We start from the raw sequence: 20,728 nt of genomic DNA, 5'->3' as shown, positions 1-20,728 counted from the left end.
CGTTCGCGGTCCCGGGCAGTCCCGTTCCCGGTGCCGGGCAGTCCCGTTCCCGGTCCCGGGCAATCCCGTTCGCAGTCCCGGGCAGTGCCGGCACGCAGCCCGCGGCCGGCGGCGCCGGTTTCCCGCCGGAGCGCTTTGGCAGCGGCGCCGCCGTGGAAGCGGAAGCGCGGTCGGTGCGGACCGGAAGCGGCGCGGGCGGCGCGATGGCGGGGCTGTCGGTGCGGGACCCCGCCGTGGATCGCTCCCTGCGCTCCGTGTTCGGTGAGGCCGCCTGCACGGGGAAACGGGCACGGACGGGCAGGGCAGGCGGGGGCCGGCGGGTTTTGCCCCTCGCCGTCGGGGCCGGTACCCGCCGCGCTGACCGGCGGCACCGTCTGTCTCCGCAGTGGGGAACATCCCCTATGAGGCCACGGAGGAGCAGCTGAAGGACATCTTCTCGGAGGTTGGGCCCGTGGTCAGCTTCAGGTGAGAGCGCCCGGTCCCCGTGCTCGGCGCGGACCGAGCCCCGCGGGCTCCGCGGCGCCGGCCTTGGAGCCGTGGGATCGGGAATCCTTAACGCTGGGAAAGGCCCCTAAAGCCACCCAGCCCCACCGCTCCCTCAGCGCTGCCAGCCCACCGTGCCCCCAGGTGCCACATGCACCCCGCTTCTGGCCACCCGCGGGACGGTGACTCGGCCACTGCCCGTTCTGCTGCTTGACAACCGCTTTGGCGAGGGAACTTCACCTGATGTCCCGTCTAAACCTCGGGCCCCTCCAGGCCGTTTCCTCACAGAGAGCAGCAGCTGCGGGGGTTGTGAGGCTGTGCCAGATGTGCTCGGGGCAGAGGGACGCGGTGGCTGTGCCAGGGTCACCTGTAGATGGAGCACAGTGCCCCGGGTACAGCAGGTGGCTGTGGGCATGCAGCTCTGGGCTGGAGGAGCTGCCCTGCTGTGCCTGATAAGTGCTCAGGTGCCGGTCAGGCTCTGTGCTCCACACTGCCATCCCTGTGCCCCCACAGTGCACCAGGCTCTGGAGAGCTGTCAGTTCAGGTTTTAATAGTTCTGGGAGCAGCCAGTCCCATCCTAGGGGTCATGGCAGGCACACAGCTGGCACTGCCCACCGCAGCTTCGGGACCAATCGTGCCAGGAGCCAGCAGCCCTTTGGCTTTGGCGTGGGCCCGACTGCTGCGTGCCTTGGGCTGACCTCCCCGTGTGCCCCGGAGCGGCAGGCACCGCGGGCTGCCCGCAGTGCCCTCAGCAGTGTTGCTTTCTTCTCTGCCAGGCTGGTGTACGACAGGGAGACGGGCAAGCCCAAGGGCTATGGCTTCTGCGAGTACCAGGACCAGGAGACGGCGCTCAGCGCCATGCGCAACCTCAACGGGCGCGAGTTCAGCGGCAGGGCGCTGCGCGTCGACAACGCCGCCAGCGAGAAGAACAAGGAGGAGCTCAAGAGTGAGTCGGCCTTTTGGGGTCTGCCTTGGGCCGGGCTGTGTCTCTTGTGCCAGGCTGGCAGAGCTGACCTGCTCTCAGAGGTGTTGCGGGTAGTTCCCCAGAGGGATGCATGGGCTCAGCTCTGGTGTTTCACTCCAAGATGATCACAGAACCACAGAATTACTTAGGTTGGAAAAGGTTTGTAAAGATCACGGTCCAACCTTTGACCAAACACACGGCATCAGCTAGACTGGAGCACTAAATGCCACATCCAGTCTTTACTTAAACGCTTCCAGGAACAGTGACTCCACAACCTCCCTGAGCAGCCTGCTCCAATGCCTAATCACCCCTTCTGGGAACAGATTCCTCCTAAGGTCTCCCTGGTTTTGCTGGCTCCCTTTCCCCCGTGCTCCCCTCCTGCGGAGCCTGTTCCATGCGCTGTTCGTGTTGCAGTACCAAGTCACCAACTGTGTTGCAGGCTTGGGCACAGGTGCACCCATCATAGAGTCACCCTATGGGGACCCTGTCAACCCAGAGGATGCCCCCGAGTCCATCAGCCGGGCAGTGGCCAGCCTGCCACCCGAGCAGATGTTTGAGCTGATGAAGCAGATGAAGGTAAGTGCAGGTGCTCCCTGTGTGAGCACAGCTCCTCCCGCCACTGCCTGCACCCTCCCAGCCATGTCACAGCTTGTCAGAGCTCTGATCAGTGCCTGTCTTCCCAGCTGTGTGTCCAGAACAGCCCCCAGGAAGCCAGGAACATGCTGCTGCAGAACCCCCAGCTGGCTTATGCACTGCTGCAGGCCCAGGTGGTCATGAGGATCGTCGACCCGGAGATCGCGCTGGTTGGTCCCTTCTGCTCATCCGGGGCTGGAGGATACTGGTGGTAGCCTTTCTGCAGTGGCAGTGGAAATAAACTCCTTTCTCCTTCTTCCCCTAGAAAATCCTGCATCGCCAGACCAGTGTTCCTCCTCTGATCCCAGGCAACCAGCAGGCAGTGCCAGGGCCGGGGCCTGGGCCGGGGCCGGGGCCTGGGCCAGGGCCCAACGCGCAGCTGAACCCGCAGAACACCCCGTCATCCCAGCCACAGCCCATAGTAAGAGCCTGCACAACACAGGAGCTGTGCAGGAGAAATGGGCAGTGCCAGCTCTCCCAGCTGGGGCACGTGCCCAGGTGTCGGGGTGTCCCTGACATCCAGTGTCTCTCCGGGCAGGGCGGGATGCATGTCAACGGTGCTCCTCCTCTGATGCAGCCACCCATGCAGGGGGGAGTGCCAGCCCCAGGACAGATGGCAGCCCCTGTGCAGGGCCCAGGCCCTGGCCCCATGGCTCCAGGAGGTGAGTTTGGGCTGAGCTGCCCCACCTGTGAGCACGCAGGTCCTGCAGACACCCCCCTCTGCTTTCCCCCTAACCACAGCGAGAGCACGTGTAGTCCTGTACTGTACATTGTGGTTGTGCTGTTGCCAGAGGTGGGCTGCAAAGTTGGATTATCCCTGGGGGGGAGCCAACACCAAGGGAATAAATCTCCAGATGCTCCCCGAGGAGCTGGGAGCGAGAAGGTATTTGGGACCAAAGGAACAAGTTAGTTGTCAGGGATGGCTGAGGAGGCGTCTGATCTCTGCCTGTCCCCTCAGGTGGGATGCAGCCACAGGTTGGGATGCCGGGTGCAGGGCCTGTCCCCTTGGAGCGTGGACAAGGTAAAGCAGACGTGTAGTGCTGTGTGTGGTGTGAGCCTCGCTCCAGTGAGCAGTGCTGTGCCCCAGCTGTCTGCAGCCTGGCTGTGCCCAGCCCGGGTTTGTTCACTGAGGCACAAGGCTGTGGTAGCAGCTCCCTTGCTCCCAGGGCTCAGCCCATGCCCCAGTTGGCTCCCAGCTCATTCTGCATCCTGTTGTGCAGCCGTGCTGGAAGCCAGGACAGCTGCCTGCCCCACCGAGCGGGATGTGTCTGTGTTTTCCACCTCTGTGAGCCCGCGTCTCTCGCTGCGCTTGTGCAGGCAGGCAGAGCTTGCTCTTCTCTGCTCCTTGTCCTCTGCTCCGCTGCCCGGGCGTGGGAAGCCGCTGGTCCTCCCGCGCCGGGCCCAGCAGAGGGAGCTGGGTCTCCGCTTGGGCTTGAGGCTTGGCAGGGGCTGGGCGGACTCGGCTTTCCCTCAGCAGGCACGGTCTGTATGGCCCGGCCCTGGGACCCGATTCCTTGTGGTTCACACCTTGCCATGAGTAGGGTAGTACAGCCCCGGTGTTCCTGTTGTCCCAGGAACAACACCTGCAGACACCTGTCACCTCTGTTGCCTTGACTTCTAGGCCTTGTTTCAGCAACGTGCAAATCTAGTCTGAGATCCTTCGGCCTTAGGGTTAGCTGGCTCTCATTTTCTTTGGGGTGGGCACTGTCTTCCTGAAAGCTGTCTGATAGTTCTTGGCACCCAGAAGGTTTTGGAGAACAGAAGCTGGGTGTGCGTTACGGGGCCAGCGTGGCCCCACAGAATGCTGCGTCTCTTGGCAGGATGTCTTCTCTGCCTGCCTCTGTCCCTGAGTGAGGGGAGGCCCGTGCCACACTGGCTGTCCTGCCTGTGGTGACAAAGAGGGTGTGAACGGAACAGGTTGATAAAGCCAGACTTGCAACGTTTTCTCTGTAGTTTTTTCCTGGGGACTTCAGGGTGCGTGATCCTGCAGGCAGCACTGTCCCCAAAGCCGGTGCGTGTGTGCATACACTATTTACGTGTCTGCTCTTTCCCTCTTTTCCTGCTGCTTGCCCAGGGAACCTGCAGCTCTCGCCCGTGGGACCTGCCAGGCCTGCGTCTATCGAACGCGTTCAAGGTACCCCGGCACCAGCTCCCTCTTCCCGTGGAGCTCGTTGCGGAGTGTGCAGAGAGCAGCTCTCACCCTGCTGTTCTCAGGGCCAGGGACTGTCTGTCACTCCTTGTAGCCTGACAGCAGTAAGAGGAGATAAAGGAGGCAGGATTTCTTCCAGGGCTACAGGAGACAACAGGCTAGAACCGTGCATGGAGCCCCCAGTGGAAAGGACAGCCTGTCTGGAAAGGGCTTTTGCCTAAGATCCAGCCCCCTTTGACACTGTGCTTCCAGGAGCCTGTCAGGTCTTGCTTTGCTCTTGGCCCCACGTTGGCAGGGTGTTGATGCCCACACTTGTAGGGATTGCCATGGGGGCACTCGTGCTTGGTTTGGCCCCTGGTGCCATAAGAAACCTGAAATAAAACCCGAGAAGAAAAAGAGAGGAATAAAATTGGCAGCCAGGGAAGGGGCTTTGGTGTGCTCCAGCCTCGTGTGTGGGGCTGTGTCCCCAGCAGACAGCATGGCTCAGGGGAGCTGCGTGGCTGCCCCATGCCCGGCCTGAGAGTGCCGGGGACAGTCTTGGCACGGCACTGGTCATGCAGATCCTCACGAGTTCTTGTGTGTCTCCCTGGCAGTGCCCATGCCAGACCCGAGGGCCCCTATGCAGCGTGGACCTCTACCTGCTAGTGGCCCGCCGCCCCGAGGCCTTTTGGGAGATGCCCCGAATGACCCTCGCGGAGGGACCCTGCTCTCAGTCACTGGAGAAGTGGAGCCCAGGTGAGGGGAGAGGGAAGGAGAGGAGCCCTTGGCACTTGTCCCCTGCCCAAGGGTAGCCTCTCGCTGAGGACAGGGATGGCACCAGCCTTCTGGGAGTCACTGCTGCCTGGTCGGAGGCCTGTGTGCTGCCAACCGTGGGGGCCGGCCCGTTTCCCCGGGGAAGGGATATCCCCGGGGCGATGGCAGCTGCCCTGTGGCATGGGGCCACCAGCACCCATCCCTGTGCCAGCCTCACCCTCCTCCCCTGCGGCCGGCTTCGGGGGCAATCCCAGCGCTCTGCCCAGACCGTGCCAAGCCAGTGTCTGATTCACACTCTCTCGCTTTTTCTCCTCCTCCTGCTTTGCTCTCCTCGTCTCTCTGCGTCAGAGGTTACCTTGGGCCGCCCCACCAGGGAGCCCCTATGCACCATATGCCTGGTCATGACAGCCGTGGCCCCCCCCATGAGATGAGGGGGGGACCCATGGGAGAACCCCGACCACTGATGGGAGAGCCGCGGGGGCCCTTGATGGATGCTCGAGGTGAGAGAGGGGGCATGAAATACTGGGTGGCTTGGACTGTGCAGGCAAGAAGTCAGAGTGGAGCCGGCTGCCCCAACCCAAGGTGTAGGAAGGGGGTTTGGGCAGTGAAATGACTGATTCCAGGCGAGAAGGGACACTCCCAGGGTGCAAGGGACTTTCTCCAGGCATGTCCCCTCTGCCCCCAGCCCTGCACTTCTCGGGTGCTTGCTGGCCCCCAGACGAAGGAGGCGGCAGGCTCGCTCCCACCACACTCCTTGCAGCACCGCTTCCTCCAGGAGCTTACCTTGTGTTTCCTCCGCAGTTGGAAGAGATCCCCGAGGGCTGGAGCCACGAGGGCTGGAGCCGCGCGGGCTGGAGCCCCGGGTGATGGAGGCGCGAGCGCTGGAGGCACGAGGCCTGGAGCCGCGGGTGCTGGAGCCACGAGTGCTGGAAGCCAGGGCCATGGAGGCCAGGGTCCTGGAGCCCCGGGGCCTGGAGCCTCGAGGGCCTGGTCCCAACCCGCGTGGCCCGATGCCTGGTGGGATACAGGGTCCTGGGCCACTTAACATGGGAGCCAGTGGCCCGCAGGGGCCCCGCCAGGTACACTGCTCTGCTCGGCATCCTGTAGGCCAGGGCTGGGTGGGGGGTGTCCCACAGAGCAGCAGCTCTGGGAAGCACCAGGCTTTGGGCACTAGCTCTGAGGGGTCAGGGCATCTGTCCCATTTCCCCAGGCACTGCCCATCAGCTGGGGACAGGACAAGGCTCAGGCCTCTCCCCACCTCTTCCTGAGACACAGAAAGGAGCACAGGAGTTGGGAGGGGAGAGCACATAAAATGCACTATCTCTTCATGCTCAGGCATCTTCAGGCATCCATCTGACCATCTCTTTTACCTTCCTGAGTTTGTATTGCTCTCTCTGGAAACTTCCCTAACCCCTCTCTTACTCCCCCAGGTTCCTAACATGGCTGGGGCAGGCATGCAGGGAGGAGGCATACCTGGGGCAGGAGTCCAAGGGACTGGTCAGCCTGGAGGCTTTAGCCCTGGACAGAGCCAGGTCACCCCCCAGGATCACGAGAAGGTGAGAGACCAAAAGGGAAAGGGTGAGACAGTAGGAGCAACACTTCCTGTAGCCTTTCTGTGGCGGGGTCAGCCCCTCCCTGGCTCTGGTACGCTGTGGCTGCTCTGACAGGGCACATCTCTGACCCCTCTTTCCCCACAGGCAGCACTGATCATGCAGGTCCTGCAGCTGACAGCAGACCAGATCGCCATGCTGCCCCCAGAACAGCGGCAGAGCATCCTCATTCTGAAGGAGCAAATCCAGAAATCCACGGGGGCACCCTGACAGGTGATGTCCTTAACCTGCTCTCACCCTGTGCCTGTTCCCCTCCAGCAAAACAGAACTGCCCAGGATGGGACTCTGCCCTGCTTCCCTCCATGCTGGGCTCACCCTCCTCTCCTTTCTGGCAGGCACAAGATGGAGATGCCTTGTGCCTGGATAGAGGTGGTGCTCCATGGCAGCTGCTTCCCATTGCTACCTGAGCTGATGGTGCATTTTAGCAGAGGTTATGTCACTCTCAAGAGGTTTTTCGCTCCAGTTCATCCTTTTTTTTTTTTTTTTTTTTTGTGTATGTTTTATGGTGTTTGAAATAAAGTGGGAGGAGGGTTTGAGTAAATTCATGTCCCTGGCTGCCTTGTTTGGTTTCTCATGGAGGCCAGAGTGGAGTGTTGTGTTCTGGGGGCAATGTGGCCTGCCTCCAGTCTTGTCTGAACCACTTGCCACCCTCCCTCCTCCCCACACAGGGCAAGAACTAATCATGGAATTTCTTGTGCCATGCTGTTTACAGGGGTCTAGGGGAAGGGCAGGACAGAGAGCTTGGCTTTCTATTCCTGCTGGGCAGGCAGGAAGGGCTCTGGATCCAATTGCAGTATCACTTACCACGCCAGCCTGCTCAGGGAGCGGGGTTTCCCTCTCTGCACACGCTGGAGCAGAACCTGGTGGCAGCTGCAGTGGGAGCTGAGCTGTGTGCTGGGTGCAGGCTGGCTCTGGGGTGCCAGGGTGGCAGCGAGCCCGTGCAGAGGGGTGTCTGATCCTGCACCCCAGAAGGTTTGCTATCAACCAGCTCTTCTATTGCAGCCCTGCAAGGGCAGAGCATGGGCTCCTTTGTACCTGCACAGCTGGGTCACCACAGGGCTTTCATTACAAAGAAAAGAAAGTTTAATTTATTCTTATACAAAAGAATGAGGGGCACGTTTGGCCCCTCATGGGGCCTGTCGCCTGCATGGATGCCCACATCCCATCCTGCTGGGCTCCCACTGCTTCCCACTGCTCCAGCAGCATCACAGAACGTGGCTCTGGTTTCCCAGTGAGGGGGCTGTGTGGAGCTACAGGCCCACTTGCTCCATGAGGGTCCTTGTACAGCAGGACAGGCAGGCAGCAGTCTTTGAACCTGGGATTTCTCATGGAGATGGAGAACCTTGCTGTGTCCTGCTTGGCTTCAGTGCATGCAGGGATGCTCATCCCTGGCCTTGCTTTGGAAAGGGTTGAGGCAGTACAGGCAGGGTCCCTGCCCGCTGGGGCGCCAGCCTCGCTGCCACTTAAAAGTTTTCCTTGTTGAAGTAGAATTTGACCTTCCTGGGGTCCAGGCTGGAGTGCTGGTGACAAGACTTCTGCAGGCTCTTTGCCAGGGCCTCCGGCCCACAGAGGAACACACCGACCACTGACCTGCAGACAGCAGGGGCATGTCAATGCCAGGTGGGCAACTTGGGGAAAAGGGATTTAAAAGATTTCTGGGCTCCCTGCCTGGGATAGCACACCTCTCCCAAAGCCAGCCCAGTGCTGAGTGCCAGGGTAGAGGGCATGCTTCTGACTCCAGCATCCTGAATTCCATGCTCAGCTCTCACCTGGGGTGGGCTGCAGCCACCGCTGCAAACTCCGTGTTCCACATGGGCCGCCCAAAGATGGTTTTGTGCCTGAGGCCCGTCACTGTGTCCGTAGCGGTGTCGAAGCGCAGTGCCACGTTGTTGGCCTGGGCAGGCAAGGATGGTGAGAACCCCGGGCACCACCCATGAGCCCCCTCAGTCCCTCACCACAGAGGAGCACCCACTGTTGATCCCACCAAACCCTCTGCCTGGGCTTTGTGCCTAAAAGCCGTTGTCATGCTTGCCCTGCCCTTGCTGCCCAGCTTGGCCACCCCGTGTGCCCTTCTCGCAGCCATGCCAGCCTGTGGTTGACTCACAATGCTGGTGTCCCAGCCAGTGAGGAAGAGGCGGTAGGTGAGGAAGTCTGCCTTGCCCGACTCGGCCATCTTCTGCTCCAGTGAGGCAAGCAGGTCGTTGAACCAGGCAAAGGCTCCTGTGTCCCGGCAGAGCCAGTAGAAGTAGATCTGGGATGCAGGGGCAGAGGGGTTGCTCAAGGTGGAGCAGAACCAGAGGAAGAAACCCACAGCTGGTCCCATGGGACACTCTGTACCTTCTTGGTCTTGAGGGTCTGGTCAGCCTGCTGGAACTTGTACCAGATGGACTTGAGGATGGAGGCGAAGGGGGTGACGCCGATGCCCGCTCCAACCAGCATGGCCACCTCGTACTGGAACACGTCTTCGCTGGCCGTGCCAAAGGGACCATCCACCTCGACCCTGGCCAAAGCAGGGCCCGGGTGAGAGGTACGGCCTCCCCGCATCCCTGGCATGACCTGTTGGGCACTCCCCAGCCTACCTGGGTGTTTCCAGCTGGAAGGTGTCGATGAGACGCTCTGTCCAGTCGCCAGCTGCCCGGACATGGATGGAGAAGAAGTCCTCCTCGGGTGCAGAGGTGAGGGTGAAGGGGTGCCACTCCAGTGGGGAGATGGCGGGGCAGTTGACGAAGATGTACTGCCCCACTTCCATGCAGAAGCCCTTCTTCTGCATCTGCAGCTCCAGCACGCGGGCAGGATGCATGACCACCTGGGGGCATGGGCAGGGCTCAGCGCTCAGCCTGGCCCCTGTCCCGAGGAAGGGGCTGTGCCTGTGGCCCCTGCCTGCCTCCTCACGGCCACCGGTGACTCCAAGGGTAGGAGCTGGCAGAGGAACAGGCTCTGCACCACCCACCTTGGTGACAAGCACCTTCTGCTGCGCACGCCAGACCCGCAGGATCCGCTCAAAGACATAGAGGATGATGGGGGCAAGAACCCACTTCCAGGACTGTGAAGATGGAGGAGAGCAAGGATTGGGCAGGGCCAGGGCCAGAGCGTCCCAGAGCGTCCTTCTCCCCCAGAGCCATCCCACCTCTGCCCTACCTCGGCAGGGATGCTCCCGAACTCGGGGTCTTTGCAGCAGCTGTGGGTGCAGTTCTGCTCCCGCTGTGTGAGGTACTCGGCGCAGTGATAGGGGGGCACCTCTGCCATGCTCTGCTCCGTCTGCCCACGCACCAGCCCACTGCAGGCAGGTGAGGGATGAGCCCAGGGGCCAGCTTCTGCTCCCAGCCGGGGCTGAGCCACGCTGCGGGAGGCCAGCCGGGTAGCCCGCCCTGGGCAGGGCAGTTCAGAGCCCCACTGTCCCTGCAGCTGCCCCGCCAGGGCTCTGTGTGCACTGCCCCTCGCTGCCCTGCCCTGGGCAGCGGTGAGGAGCCTTACGCGATGCCGTGGATGACGAGGCCAGCGAAGTAGACGAGGAAGAGGTGGTGTGTGTACCAGAAGAGCTCAAAGTAGTTCCTGCGGATGAACTCGGTGGAGGACGTGACCATGAGGATGAGTGCCAGCGTGATGATCACCCCTGTGAGCCCCGGGATGGTTGTGAAAGCCACGTACTCGACGGTCTGCAGGGGCAGCAGGGTGGGTTAGGGGAGCAGGGCACAGGTGGTGGCGGGTTGCTGGGTGCCAAGGCCACACTCACCGTCTGGTTGGAGTGGATGGGGTTGAGCCACTTGCTGCCCTGCAGGTGCACCTTGGAGAGGACAGCGGGGAGGCTGCCGTCGGTGGCTCGTTGGCTCTGGTTGTAGCGCTCCAGGTTGAAGAGGTGGGCGATGGTGTGCACAGCTGGGCAGGGGACGGGCAGTCACCCACCGGGCAGCTCCCAGTGCCCACTGTTGCCCCATCCCAGGCAGGGGGTACCTGTGAGCAGGGCCAGTGTGTAGGCCACCAGCTTGTGGAAGGTGAGGTTGTGGTCCAACTGCTTCCTTAACGTCCGCCTGCAGCACTGCCGGGAGAGGCAGCGGTGTCAGGATGGGACAGGGCTGGGGATGGCCCCGCTGGCTGTGCCACCACGGGACACTCACCGAGCAGGTCCCCCGGAGGAAGGAGAGCAGGTTGCGGCACACGGGCAGCAGGATCAGCATGCTGTTGAAGTTGAGGCACTTGGCTGATGCTCGAGCCCATGCCAGTGCAGACTGGGGAGAAGAGAGGGGTGAGCACCACTGTCCTGTCGTGCTGGGCCAGGACTGGGTCAGGATGGGGCCAGTCAGTGCTGAGCTAGGCTGGCAACTGGGGTGGAGAGATGCTGGGCTGGCATGGGGACTGGGAGGGATGCTAGGAGAGGACTAGGAGCAGGAGATGTTAGGCTGGGCTGGGATGCTGTTGGGCTGAGACCAGACAGGGATCAAGGCAGGGACTAGCACGGTGCAATGCCAGACCACAGAGTGGGATGGAATGATGGTGGGCTGGAAGACAACAGAACATGAAAGGGGTGTGGGGTGTTGCAGCCCCCACCCCACTGTAGCAGGGCCCCAAGGGGCTCGTCTGCCTGGGCAGGCGGGGTGCCCTGGGGAGCACCTTACCCCAAGGATGGCCCTGGTGTAGAAATACCGCTCGTCCCGGTCAAAGAACAGAAAGTAGTAGGTGAAGAGGAAGATGTTGATGCCCAGCCAGGCTGCCTGTGGGGGAAAGTCACAGCCTGGTGAGGGACCCTGTCCCGGGAGCCTCTCACACTGCAGCAGTCAGGCCGGGTGCAGGCAGAGGGGTCAGGACAGACCCAAACAGCGTATCTGTTTCCTTGTGAGCTGCCCTGTCACACACAGGGCTGGGACATGGGGTCAAAGGTGGGGACAAGTGTGGGAGCCTTGCACACCTGCTGTCTTGTCACACACTGCCCTGTGCATCACCCATGCATGAGGAAGGAGGAAAGGCAGGAGCAGGCAACACCTATGTAACGGGAAAGGCAGATCTGGGTGGCCAGGACGGTGTGGGAAAGATTCTGGGACAAGGAAGTTTCACAGGGAGCTGATGCACCTGGCCCCACTGTGCTGCTGTCCCCTGCCTAACCCCACTGCAGCCCACAGTGCCGCCTCTCACAGACACTGAATTTTTGCAGAGGTCTCAAAAAAAAACACCCTGCTGTGTATTTGGCTGTTTTCTTTTTCTTTTTTAAGTAACTTAAAAAATTAAAATAGCCCAACTATCAGTAAACCCCCACGTTCCCATGCATTCACAGCTCCTCACACAGTGCTGAGCAGCTGATGGGTGCTGGCCAGGCAAGCTCTGTTACACCAGAGATGCTGCAGCACGGCACTGGCAGATGGTCGCTATGGTGCCAGCTCCTCACCCTGCCACGACTTCTCACAGGATCCTCCTCCTCTCACAAGGGGAGAAGAGGCACGTGGGAGGCTCCCAGCCAAAGCAGCAGCATTTAAAAATTTTCCAGGACCCCCTTTCCCGTGAACTGTGTTTTCCCCAAGACTTCAATTTTCCAGAGCCCATCCCTCCCCTGGGCGCCGGGTACGCGGTTGGCGAGCAGAGGGATGCTCGTCTCTCCCCACAGCCCAGCCCCAGGACATCTCACCGGTCCCCATCTCCCCCAAGCCCCCCGAGTCCCCGTGTGCCCCCAGCCCCGCACACTCACGAGGACGGCGGCCGAGAGCCAGTGGTTGACCAGCCAGCTGCCCATGGTGCGCCGTGCCAGCGCCGTGCCAGCGCCGTGCCAGCCCCGCGCCCGCCCGGCGCTTTATGTGGGCAGCGGGCGGTGCGAGCGTCCCGGCCCCGGAATGGCACTGCGGGACTTTCCCCTGAGAAGACTTTAAGGAAATGCCGCTGGTTTCAAAGGCCTCCTTCCAGGAAGGCAGGGCTGACCCAACCGGCCAACACCGAAACCAGCCCCTTGTGCTGGCTGGGGATGGTCCCCCCCGAGAGATCCCCCGTGGCCCCACAGCTGGGTCACTCAGGGTGTCTGGCTGCTCCTCCTGGGGTTTTGCAACCTCTGAGGACAAAAAAGGGCTTTTTTTGTCAGGCAGGAATTTCCTGGGAAGAAGTTGCAGAGGATCCATCCTGCGCCTGGTTCAACAGCTCAGTTTTCCCTGGCCTTCCTCACTGCCCGTTTTGCAGGGAAACCACCAGAGGAAGAGCAGCATCCTGGGGTCACGGTGCTCTGCTGGTGCCAGGATCCAGCCCGGGCATCCATTACAGAGTGGGTGATTTAAGACCGAGCACCCAGGGCTGCACCCAGGGCTGATGAGCATCCTCAGCACAGCACCCGAACTCAGCCCACCCCAAAAATGGGTGCTGGGGTGGGGGTGTCACACTCCTGGTTTGGGGCTAGGACGTCTGGGTCCCATCAGCACCCACTGCCACTGCTGTGCCAGCCACCCTTCCCTTCCTGCCTGCCCCCCACTGCAGGGCCCTGAGCCCTGGGGTGTGCAGTGCTCCAGCTGGGAGCAGCAGCCTGTTCTGGGCCCCTGAGCCTGGAGGAACAGGTCAGACAGGCTTGCTCCTTGCTGGCATGCTGCTCTCTCCTGGCCTGCGGCCATGGCCATGCTGAGGGAAGTACAGGATGAGGCTAGCCCCGATCCTGCCGTGCTCCTGAACCTTATCAGCTCCACCGAGGGGCTCCCCCATCCCCACTTCCCGCTGCCACAGCCCCATTTCGGTGCCTGGAAAGGAGAGTTTTACATGGGCAGTAGGTGTGTGCACTGTGTCAGCCCCGGTGCCGGGTCCCCACCCTCGCGTGAGTCACTGCCAGCACCCAGATGCACAGCCACAGCAAAGGTTTTTTACTGCTTAAATTAGTCCCAGTGGCACCCACGGCCCGAGGTCACCATATGCACCACAGCAGCAGGTGGGGTGTCGGGGCACCCCAGGGGCTGTGCACCGTGTGGCAGCCTGCTTGCTGGGGCAAATGGTTGGGACTCCCCATAAGCTGTAGAACTGTAGAATCGTAGAATAGTTTGGGTTGGAAGGGACCTCTAAAGACCATCTAGTTACCCTCCAGAGATGGGCAGGGACATCTTCAACTAGGCCAGGTTGCTCAGAGCCCATCCAACCTGGCCTTGAATGTTTTCAGGGACATTCACCATTTCTCTGGGCAACATGTGCCAGTCCCTCACCACTCTCATTGCAAAAAACTTCCTTATGTCCAATCCAAATCAACCGTCCTTCATGTTCATGTGAGTGGTCCTGAGCAGGCAAGCACACTCCTGTCCCCCTGCTCCCGTGGGGATGCGCTGGGACCTGCTGCCGCTGCAGGACCAGGCACCACTCGGCCCGTGCCAGGAGCATCCCCTGGCTGTGGCGCAGCCCTGTGCCGCCCATGCCCGTGTCCGTAGCTGCCTGGAGGAGCCGGGTGCTCAGACAATGCTGTGCCTCACACCGGGCTCCTGGGGTGCCTCGAGGCACAGCGGGGTCCCGGGCGGGTGCCGGCGGCAGCAGACGCAGTGCAGGAAATCAGCCACGTTGTGCCGGAAGAGCTGGCGGCAGGGGTGCAGGTACTGGAAGAAGAGCAGCATGAAGTAGATGCCCAGGCAGTAGCCGAGGAGCAGCTGCAGCACCAGCAGCGCGGTGCAGACGTTCTCGTAGACATCGGTCTTGAAGAAGTACCAGAGGATGACGAGGGCCGTGTTCTCCGCCAGCCGGGCCACATAGTACACGGCCAGGCGGCCCCAGTTCTGCGACTTGTCGATGAGGTCCCGGTCGGCCAGCTTGAGCTGCACGGCCGACCAGCAGAACATGTTGATGCTGGAGTAGAGGAGGGTGAAGGCACAGAGCACCACCACCGTGCCCAGGCGGCTGAAGTTCTTCTCGACGTTGTCAGGCAGGCGGTTGCCGCTGCGCCAGAACTGCACCCAGGGCAGGAAGAAGACCACCAGCAGGTTGGCCAGGGCGATGGGGATGATCCAGTGCTTGAAGACGGTGCTGAAGAGCACGAGGACGGCGATGCGGGTGGAGATCTCCAGGCTGCGCCACAGCACGATGCAGAGGAAGGCCAGCGGCCGCAGCTGCACCTTGTAGTCATCGTACTTGACCTGGATGGCCAGGATGTTGCAGACCAGTGCGCCGTAGGTGACCGACACCAGGCAGATGGCCATGAGGACGGCTGCAGAGGGAGACAGCGGGGCAGTCAGGCAGCGCAGCAGACCCGGCTCTCTCCAGCCTCTCCACTGCCTGGGCTGCAAAGGGTGGGGTGACAGCTCCAGGTGGGAAACCTGGGTGCCAGTCCTGGGTGAGCAGTGCAGGGTGCCAGACCCCTGGGCTCACAGCAGAGGGCTCAGCGTGAGCACTGCCAGAACAGCTCATGGATGGTGGTGACAGTCCCCACAATGAGGTGGCTGTGGGGGAAGTTGCTCAGGAGCAGGAGGCTCAGGACCCAAAGGTTCTCCCTACATGAATGCCTCGGCCAAATGGAGCCATTTCTGCAGTATGACCATGCCCCAGCCCCCCTGCCCTGTGCAGGAAATGCTGCTCAAGGGTAAGCTGGGCACAGTCAGTGCTGCGAGGGCCCCTCTGCCTTCCCCCCAGCCAAGAGCTGCACCACTGTAGCCCCAGAGGCATCCCAAGAGCCAGCCCCGCCCAAGGGCTGCAAAGCCAAGGTCATTTGTAGGGAATCTGGCAGCTGCTCACATTCAGCAGAGCCAGGAATACCATGGAGAAAAACAGAAGAGTGCAGCTGGTCCCATCCATGGTGGCTGCCAGCTGCAGGGCTGACACTCCAGCTGCAACGGAATCACCCAAAACACATCATTTGGTGTTTACTTCCCGCATCTACTGCTAGAGCAGACTGGCACTCATTCTTCCTGTGTGTCTGCAGCTCCCCAAATGCCTTTGCAGAGGGCTGTGGCAAATTAGGGGGTTTCTATGGGGCATCTCCTGTGCTTCCCCTTTCATGCACCTGCTGTGGGCACAGATGACAAGGTCTGGGCTCCCAGCACTGCTGAGAGAGCGGGTGGGTGAGGGCAGCTCCTGCACCCAGCACTGTAATTGGAATGGTGCAGGAGCACACCTGCGTGCCCAGCTCGGTGCCAAAATGGGAGTTAAAAGTTTGCTCTGGCATATCCACCCCCAAGCACGTAAACATCCTGGGAGCAGGCAAAGGATCCTCGGAGTGGGAGTGCTGGGCTGGGAGCTCTGCTGTTGGAAAATGTGCACAAATAGACACAGTGGGGGGACTTGAGGGAAGCCAGAGCCTGTAGCTAGATGGAAAAAATTAATGGGGACTGGAGCAGGCTAGGGCAGGGACCTGACCCTCTTATGAGACATGGCACTGGGCGGATGGCTTGGTTCTGGGGGGCAGATACGAGCATGGGGCTGGGAGCAGAGCCTGGCACCTCAGCCATGCCTGCTCTTTCCCACTTTGCATCACTGCAAGCAGAAAGCAGAGAGCTGCTGAGTGCCCAACTCCTGTGGGTCGCGCTCCACATTTAGGGCAGTCCAGTGGAAGCTGCGTCCCCGGGAGGGACTTTTTGGATTGCCTGGATGCCACATCAGCACCAGCAGCTGGGGAGCTGCCAGGGTGCCCTGGTGGGGTTCCTGGGGAGCCCACGTGCCCCTTACCTCGGGCAACAGGGACGTACTTCTCCAAGACGCTGATGTAGAGCTGGAGGGTGAGCTGCGGGGTGGAGCCCAGGAAGGCCTGGATGACGGCCATGCGCTTGAAGGCGTTGCGGTGTGTGGCCAGGCGCCGCTCCGAGTGGCCCACCTCCTGCTCCATCTCCACCTCGTAGCCCTTCCGCAGCCGCCGCTTGCGGGTGATGGTGACGTAGGGCTCCTCCTCCCGCCCCGACCAGCAGTACACCACCAGGGCCTCCACACACCTGTGGGGACACAGGAGTGTCACCCTGCCAGCCCTCCTGCTGTCCCCCACCTCTCCTGGTGCTGAGCCCGCTGCTGCTGAGGGCAGCCCCAGCGTCTGGGCAAGTGCCCGGCAGGGCTGCGGGCACCCCTGGCTGGTCACAGCAGCACCACGGGGGTGGCCCGTGGCTGCTCCTCTGCTCCAGCACCCAGGGTGAATCATGGGGAGCAGGGGGCAACAGCCGCTCCAGCGAGGGTGAGACAGCTGCTGGAAGAGGTGAGCGGCTCTGCTGGGAGCTGCAGCTACAGAAGGTGTTAATCGCCCTTGGGATCTGTTTTCCCAGCTAGCAAAAACCTCTTCCTCTAAGCAGAGGCAGAAGAAAGTCTGAAATATCAGAGTTGAACATCAGAGTCTTCTTTGATCTCTCATCTTGAGCAGAAGAAGGCTTCCACGCTTCCTCCCTGGTGGGGACAGCAGGAAGGAGGGCGCAGGGTGAAGCCGTGTGTGGCACGGGCAGATAAGGCAGCGCTTCCGCAGCCCCTTCTCTGCAGGCCTCACGGGCGGGCAGGGCTGTGCCCCTCTGCCGTGCCTGCAAGGACAGGGGACCCCCGGCCCCTCCACACACACACAGCCACGGCTGGCTGTGCGTGGCCAGGGGGGACCTCCTTGGCCCCTGCCTGGGGACAGCTGGCTCTGCAACCAACAGGACATCATTATTTATGAGTGCTTATCAGGACAGCACAAACTGCTGAGTGTCAAACCCAAAAGGAGGGAGGGTTTTAGGAGAAATTCTCTGGGCAGATCAAGCCAGCACTCATGGCTCATTGCAAACTCTAATGGGAAAACAGTTTCATCCCAAAGGCCCAGCTTGAAGGGTAGTCCCAGGTGGCTCCCAGTGCCCTGCCAGACCTTCTCAGCAGGCTGGGCTCCAGCTCCAGCCCGAGCAGCCGGCTGAAGCAGCCCTCCCCGGGCAGCCCTGGCCAGCTTTTACAGCAGCTGGGCAGCACCGTCCCCATCTCAGACAGCCTCGGTTGGTGTGCTGAGAGCCACAGCATCCTGCGGGCCAGCACAGCCTGGCAGCACCGAGGCAGGGCACCCAGGTGGCTCTGAAGTTAAGACGTGGTGATGGGAACACATCTGGCTCACTGTTTATTTCCGGTGATGGAGGAAGTGCGGAGCAGCCACGGTGGTTTTTGAGGCCTGTGGGTGCAGCGAGCCCAAAGCGTGGCTGCTGGCCTCCCTTGGGAAGGAGCCCCACGGAGGTGGTGCTGTGCCATGCCTCCTGCCATGCCTTCTCATGGAGCAGGCTGCCCGGGGTGATGACAGCCCGGGAGGCACCGCAGCATTCCCAAGGAATGAGGGATCAGCTTGTGCAACATCCATCCACCCCCTCACTGTCCTCTTCCCAGCACAGCCCAGTGGCCCCACAATTCCCATGCCAGCCCCACTCCTGCACCTAGCTCTTCTCCATGTCCCATAACCCCCTCTGAGTCCTGCTCCTGGCCCTATGCAGGACACCCCAAAATCCCACTGTGTGCCCAGAATCATTGTCAAACGTTTGCTGGACTCAGGCAGGCCAGGTGCTGTGATCACTTCCCTGGGGAGCCTGTTTCATAGCTCCACCACCTCTGTTTTCAGAGCTCCACCACCCTCTCTCGGGGTGTAAAACCTTTTCCTGATATCCAATCTAAACCTCCCCTGACTCATCTCCATGCCGTGTCACCCCGGAACACCCACCGGGGATTGCCCCTGTGCTCCCAGCACAAGCACAACCAAATCCTGGCAAAACCAAGAGGCTGAGTGACTCGCTGGCTGTCCCCCAGACCTGGAGCAGAGTTTTCCCAGCAGCTGGGACACAGCAGGCTGGCAGAGCCGCGTCCTGCCCGGAGAGGGCTCCAGCACCGGCGAGCAAGGAGCCCCCGCGGGCCGGGAGCAGCGGAGCGGGGAGGAGGCACGGGGAGGCGGCAGGAGCAGCTCCGGGCAGATGGCCACCGACACACGGTCCCGGCTGCCCGTCCTGCCCGGCGCCGCTCCCGGCTCCCACCCGCTGCCCGCGGCCCTGCCGGGCTCTGCGCATTGGTGCTGGGGGTGCCAGGGGGTGCCGGGGGTACCAGGGGATGCCTGAGTGTGCCGGGGGTGCCGGGGGATGCCCGGGGGTGTCCGAGGGTATCGGGGGTGCCCGGGGATACCGGGGGATGCCCGGAGGTGCTGGAGTGCCCGGGGGTGCCGGGGGATGCCCGGAGGTGCTGGAGTGCCCGGGGGTGCCGGGGGCGCCGGGGGATGTCCGGGGGTGCCGGGGGTGCCGGGGGCGCCCGGGGTCCCCGCCGCGCTCACCTGATGATGGGCCCGAGCTGCAGCAGGTGCATGAGCAGGACGAGCGGGCGGTCGCGGCTGAGGTCGCGGTGCACGAAGATGAGGGTGAGCTGCACCAGGACGGAGGGGCAGAGCACGAAGAAGACGGTGAGCGCCAGCCAGAAGCGGTCGTCGGAGTGGCCGTAGGAGAGGCAGAGCACGGCGGCCGCCGCGCCCTCCCCGCAGAAGAGCGCCGTCGAGAAGACGATGCCGAGCGGCAGCTTGGCCCGCGCCGGGGCGGCGGCGGGCGGGCAGCCCCCGCCCGGCCCGTCCATGGCGGCCCCGGCCCGGCCCGGCCCGGCCCGGGCGCTCAGCCCCGCCGCGGCGCCATCCCGGGCTGCAGCGGAGAGAGGAGCCGCGCTGCGGGGCGGGACGGGGCGGGGCGGGGCTGCCCCGCCGCACCGAGCCCCGACGGGCGGCCCCGCACCGCCCCGCCGAACCCCGCACGGACCCGCACGGACCCGCCGAGCCCCGCACGGCCCCGCCGAGCCCCGCACGGCCCCGCCGAGCCCCGCACGGACCCGCACGGACCCGCCAAGCCCCGCACGGACCCGCCGAGCCCCGCACGGACCCGGCCCCGCCGAGCCCCGCACGGCCCCGCTGAGCCCCGCACAGCCCCGGCACCGCCCCCGCCCCACCGCGTCCATCTCCTCCGGCCCGGGACCCCCGGCTCCCGGTGCCGCATCCCTGTCCCGGCCATCACCCTCCTGCTCTGGGACCCCCCTCGCTACTTGCCCTGGTCCCCTCCAGGTGTGGAGGATCCTGCCCCAGGACAGCCCTACCCGCACCTCTGCCCCAAAACCCTGTCTCGGTCCGGGACCTGCCGAGGACTTCCCATCTCTGCAGGGAAGTGCCACCCCGGCGTGGCCAGGACCCACGGGCCAGAGCCCCCAGCACCCACCTGGGGTCCCTCCTCCCCAGTCACGGTGCTGACAATCCCCGTGCTACCCTCGGCTGTGCCCTCGGGACTTTGGGGCTCTCCCCAGGACCCCCCTGTTAAGTTCAGGCCAAATCAATTCCTGGCAGTTTCCAACACCCCAACGTGCAGCAGACATGGAGGGTCCTGCCAGGGGAGATTTGTTAGGTAACCCCAGGGACACTGACAGGAAGAATGCCACTGTGGGTGCCAGCCTTGCCTGAATCAGAGAGCTGCCAGCGAGCTGCCTGCACCCACCAGCACCTCAGATCCGGGGCCTGACCCCAGCTCCAGACCCAGAAATGGCACCACCCTGTCCTGCACTCGACAGGCAGCAGTGGGAGGGAGGGTGTTGTCAGGGCAGGGAGCATTTTGGTATCTTGCAAGACAAGCTGTGTCAGGGACACCCTTCGGGTCCCCTGAGTGCCTGGTGTGTGTATCGTGATTTGGGAACACTGTTACACGGGAGATGTGTCCCCTGTATCCTGAGTGTTCCTGCCTCCCCCCGTGACCTTGTGCTTCCCCATCACCTTCAAGGACCAGCCCTGGAGACAATGGGATGTGTGGGCTCGCTGAGACAGCCAAAGCTCCCAGCGCTCAGCCCCCTCCCTCCTGCCTGTCCCACCCTGCTCACCCACCCAGGGAGCCCAGGGGTGGGAACACGAGGCTGGGCTGCCCCACCTCCGTGGCCATGGGTGTCCCTGCTGTGCCCAGCTCACGCTGCCTCCAGCAGCAGCCTTGCCCAGCTCTCTCTCTCCAGGAGTGGTGGTGAGGGCACAGGGGATGAGCACACGCTGTCCTGCCTGAGCACCCGCAGCCTGCCAGGTCCCCCAGCCCAGCCTGGGCACACGCTGCCTGCCTGGGACACATGGGACAAGGCAAAGAGGGTCTGACATTGTCAATTTTCCCCACTTTAGGCAGACCAGGAATTTTTAGGTAACTTGTAATAGGCTCTCAGTGCTCAGCCCTTGACAGCTAGGCCAGTCACAAGGAGGTGCCCACGTTAGCAGCAGAGACGCTGTCCACGCACCTGCCCCAC

At 62.6% G+C, this 20,728-nt stretch overlaps 3 protein-coding genes across 4 annotated transcripts; 1 reads left to right on the top strand and 2 right to left on the bottom strand.

Annotated features, from left to right (window-relative positions):
- The first annotated feature begins 150 nt into the window (after positions 1-150).
- On the top strand, positions 151-7,133 carry CSTF2 (cleavage stimulation factor subunit 2). Of its 2 annotated transcripts, XM_077786467.1 has the most exons (15): positions 151-261; positions 387-465; positions 1,260-1,429; positions 1,887-2,023; positions 2,131-2,250; positions 2,346-2,501; positions 2,619-2,742; positions 3,039-3,101; positions 4,155-4,214; positions 4,823-4,964; positions 5,331-5,482; positions 5,784-6,061; positions 6,413-6,538; positions 6,680-6,805; positions 6,928-7,133. In XM_077786467.1, the coding sequence occupies exons 1-14, from the start codon at positions 204-206 to the stop codon at positions 6,800-6,802; spliced, it is 1,788 nt and encodes a 595-aa protein (XP_077642593.1). In that variant the 5' UTR covers positions 151-203; the 3' UTR covers positions 6,803-6,805; positions 6,928-7,133. The 2 variants fall into 2 exon arrangements, with proteins under 2 accessions (XP_077642593.1, XP_021384163.1); XM_021528488.3 differs by lacking the exon at positions 3,039-3,101.
- A 543-nt stretch (positions 7,134-7,676) lies between these two features.
- Positions 7,677-12,568, bottom strand: NOX1 (NADPH oxidase 1). Its single transcript, XM_021528494.3, has 13 exons — positions 12,267-12,568; positions 11,206-11,301; positions 10,708-10,818; positions 10,544-10,628; positions 10,326-10,468; positions 10,067-10,248; positions 9,731-9,869; positions 9,543-9,635; positions 9,172-9,398; positions 8,930-9,092; positions 8,697-8,843; positions 8,362-8,486; positions 7,677-8,182 (listed from the first exon to the last, which is right to left on the bottom strand). Exons 1-13 carry the CDS (start codon positions 12,309-12,311, stop codon positions 8,056-8,058), a joined length of 1,683 nt encoding a protein of 560 aa, XP_021384169.2. The 5' UTR covers positions 12,312-12,568; the 3' UTR covers positions 7,677-8,055.
- Positions 12,569-13,387: 819 nt separating this feature from the next.
- XKRX (XK related X-linked) lies at positions 13,388-19,063 on the bottom strand. Its single transcript, XM_021528511.2, has 3 exons — positions 18,756-19,063; positions 16,184-16,443; positions 13,388-14,729 (listed from the first exon to the last, which is right to left on the bottom strand). The coding sequence occupies exons 1-3, from the start codon at positions 19,046-19,048 to the stop codon at positions 13,984-13,986; spliced, it is 1,299 nt and encodes a 432-aa protein (XP_021384186.1). The 5' UTR covers positions 19,049-19,063; the 3' UTR covers positions 13,388-13,983.
- Positions 19,064-20,728: the final 1,665 nt, after the last annotated feature.

Source organism: Lonchura striata, chromosome 14, assembly GCF_046129695.1.
Source record: "Lonchura striata isolate bLonStr1 chromosome 14, bLonStr1.mat, whole genome shotgun sequence".
Classification (NCBI taxonomy): Eukaryota; Metazoa; Chordata; class Aves; order Passeriformes; family Estrildidae; genus Lonchura; species Lonchura striata.
This window is presented reverse-complemented; position numbering and strand designations above follow the sequence as displayed.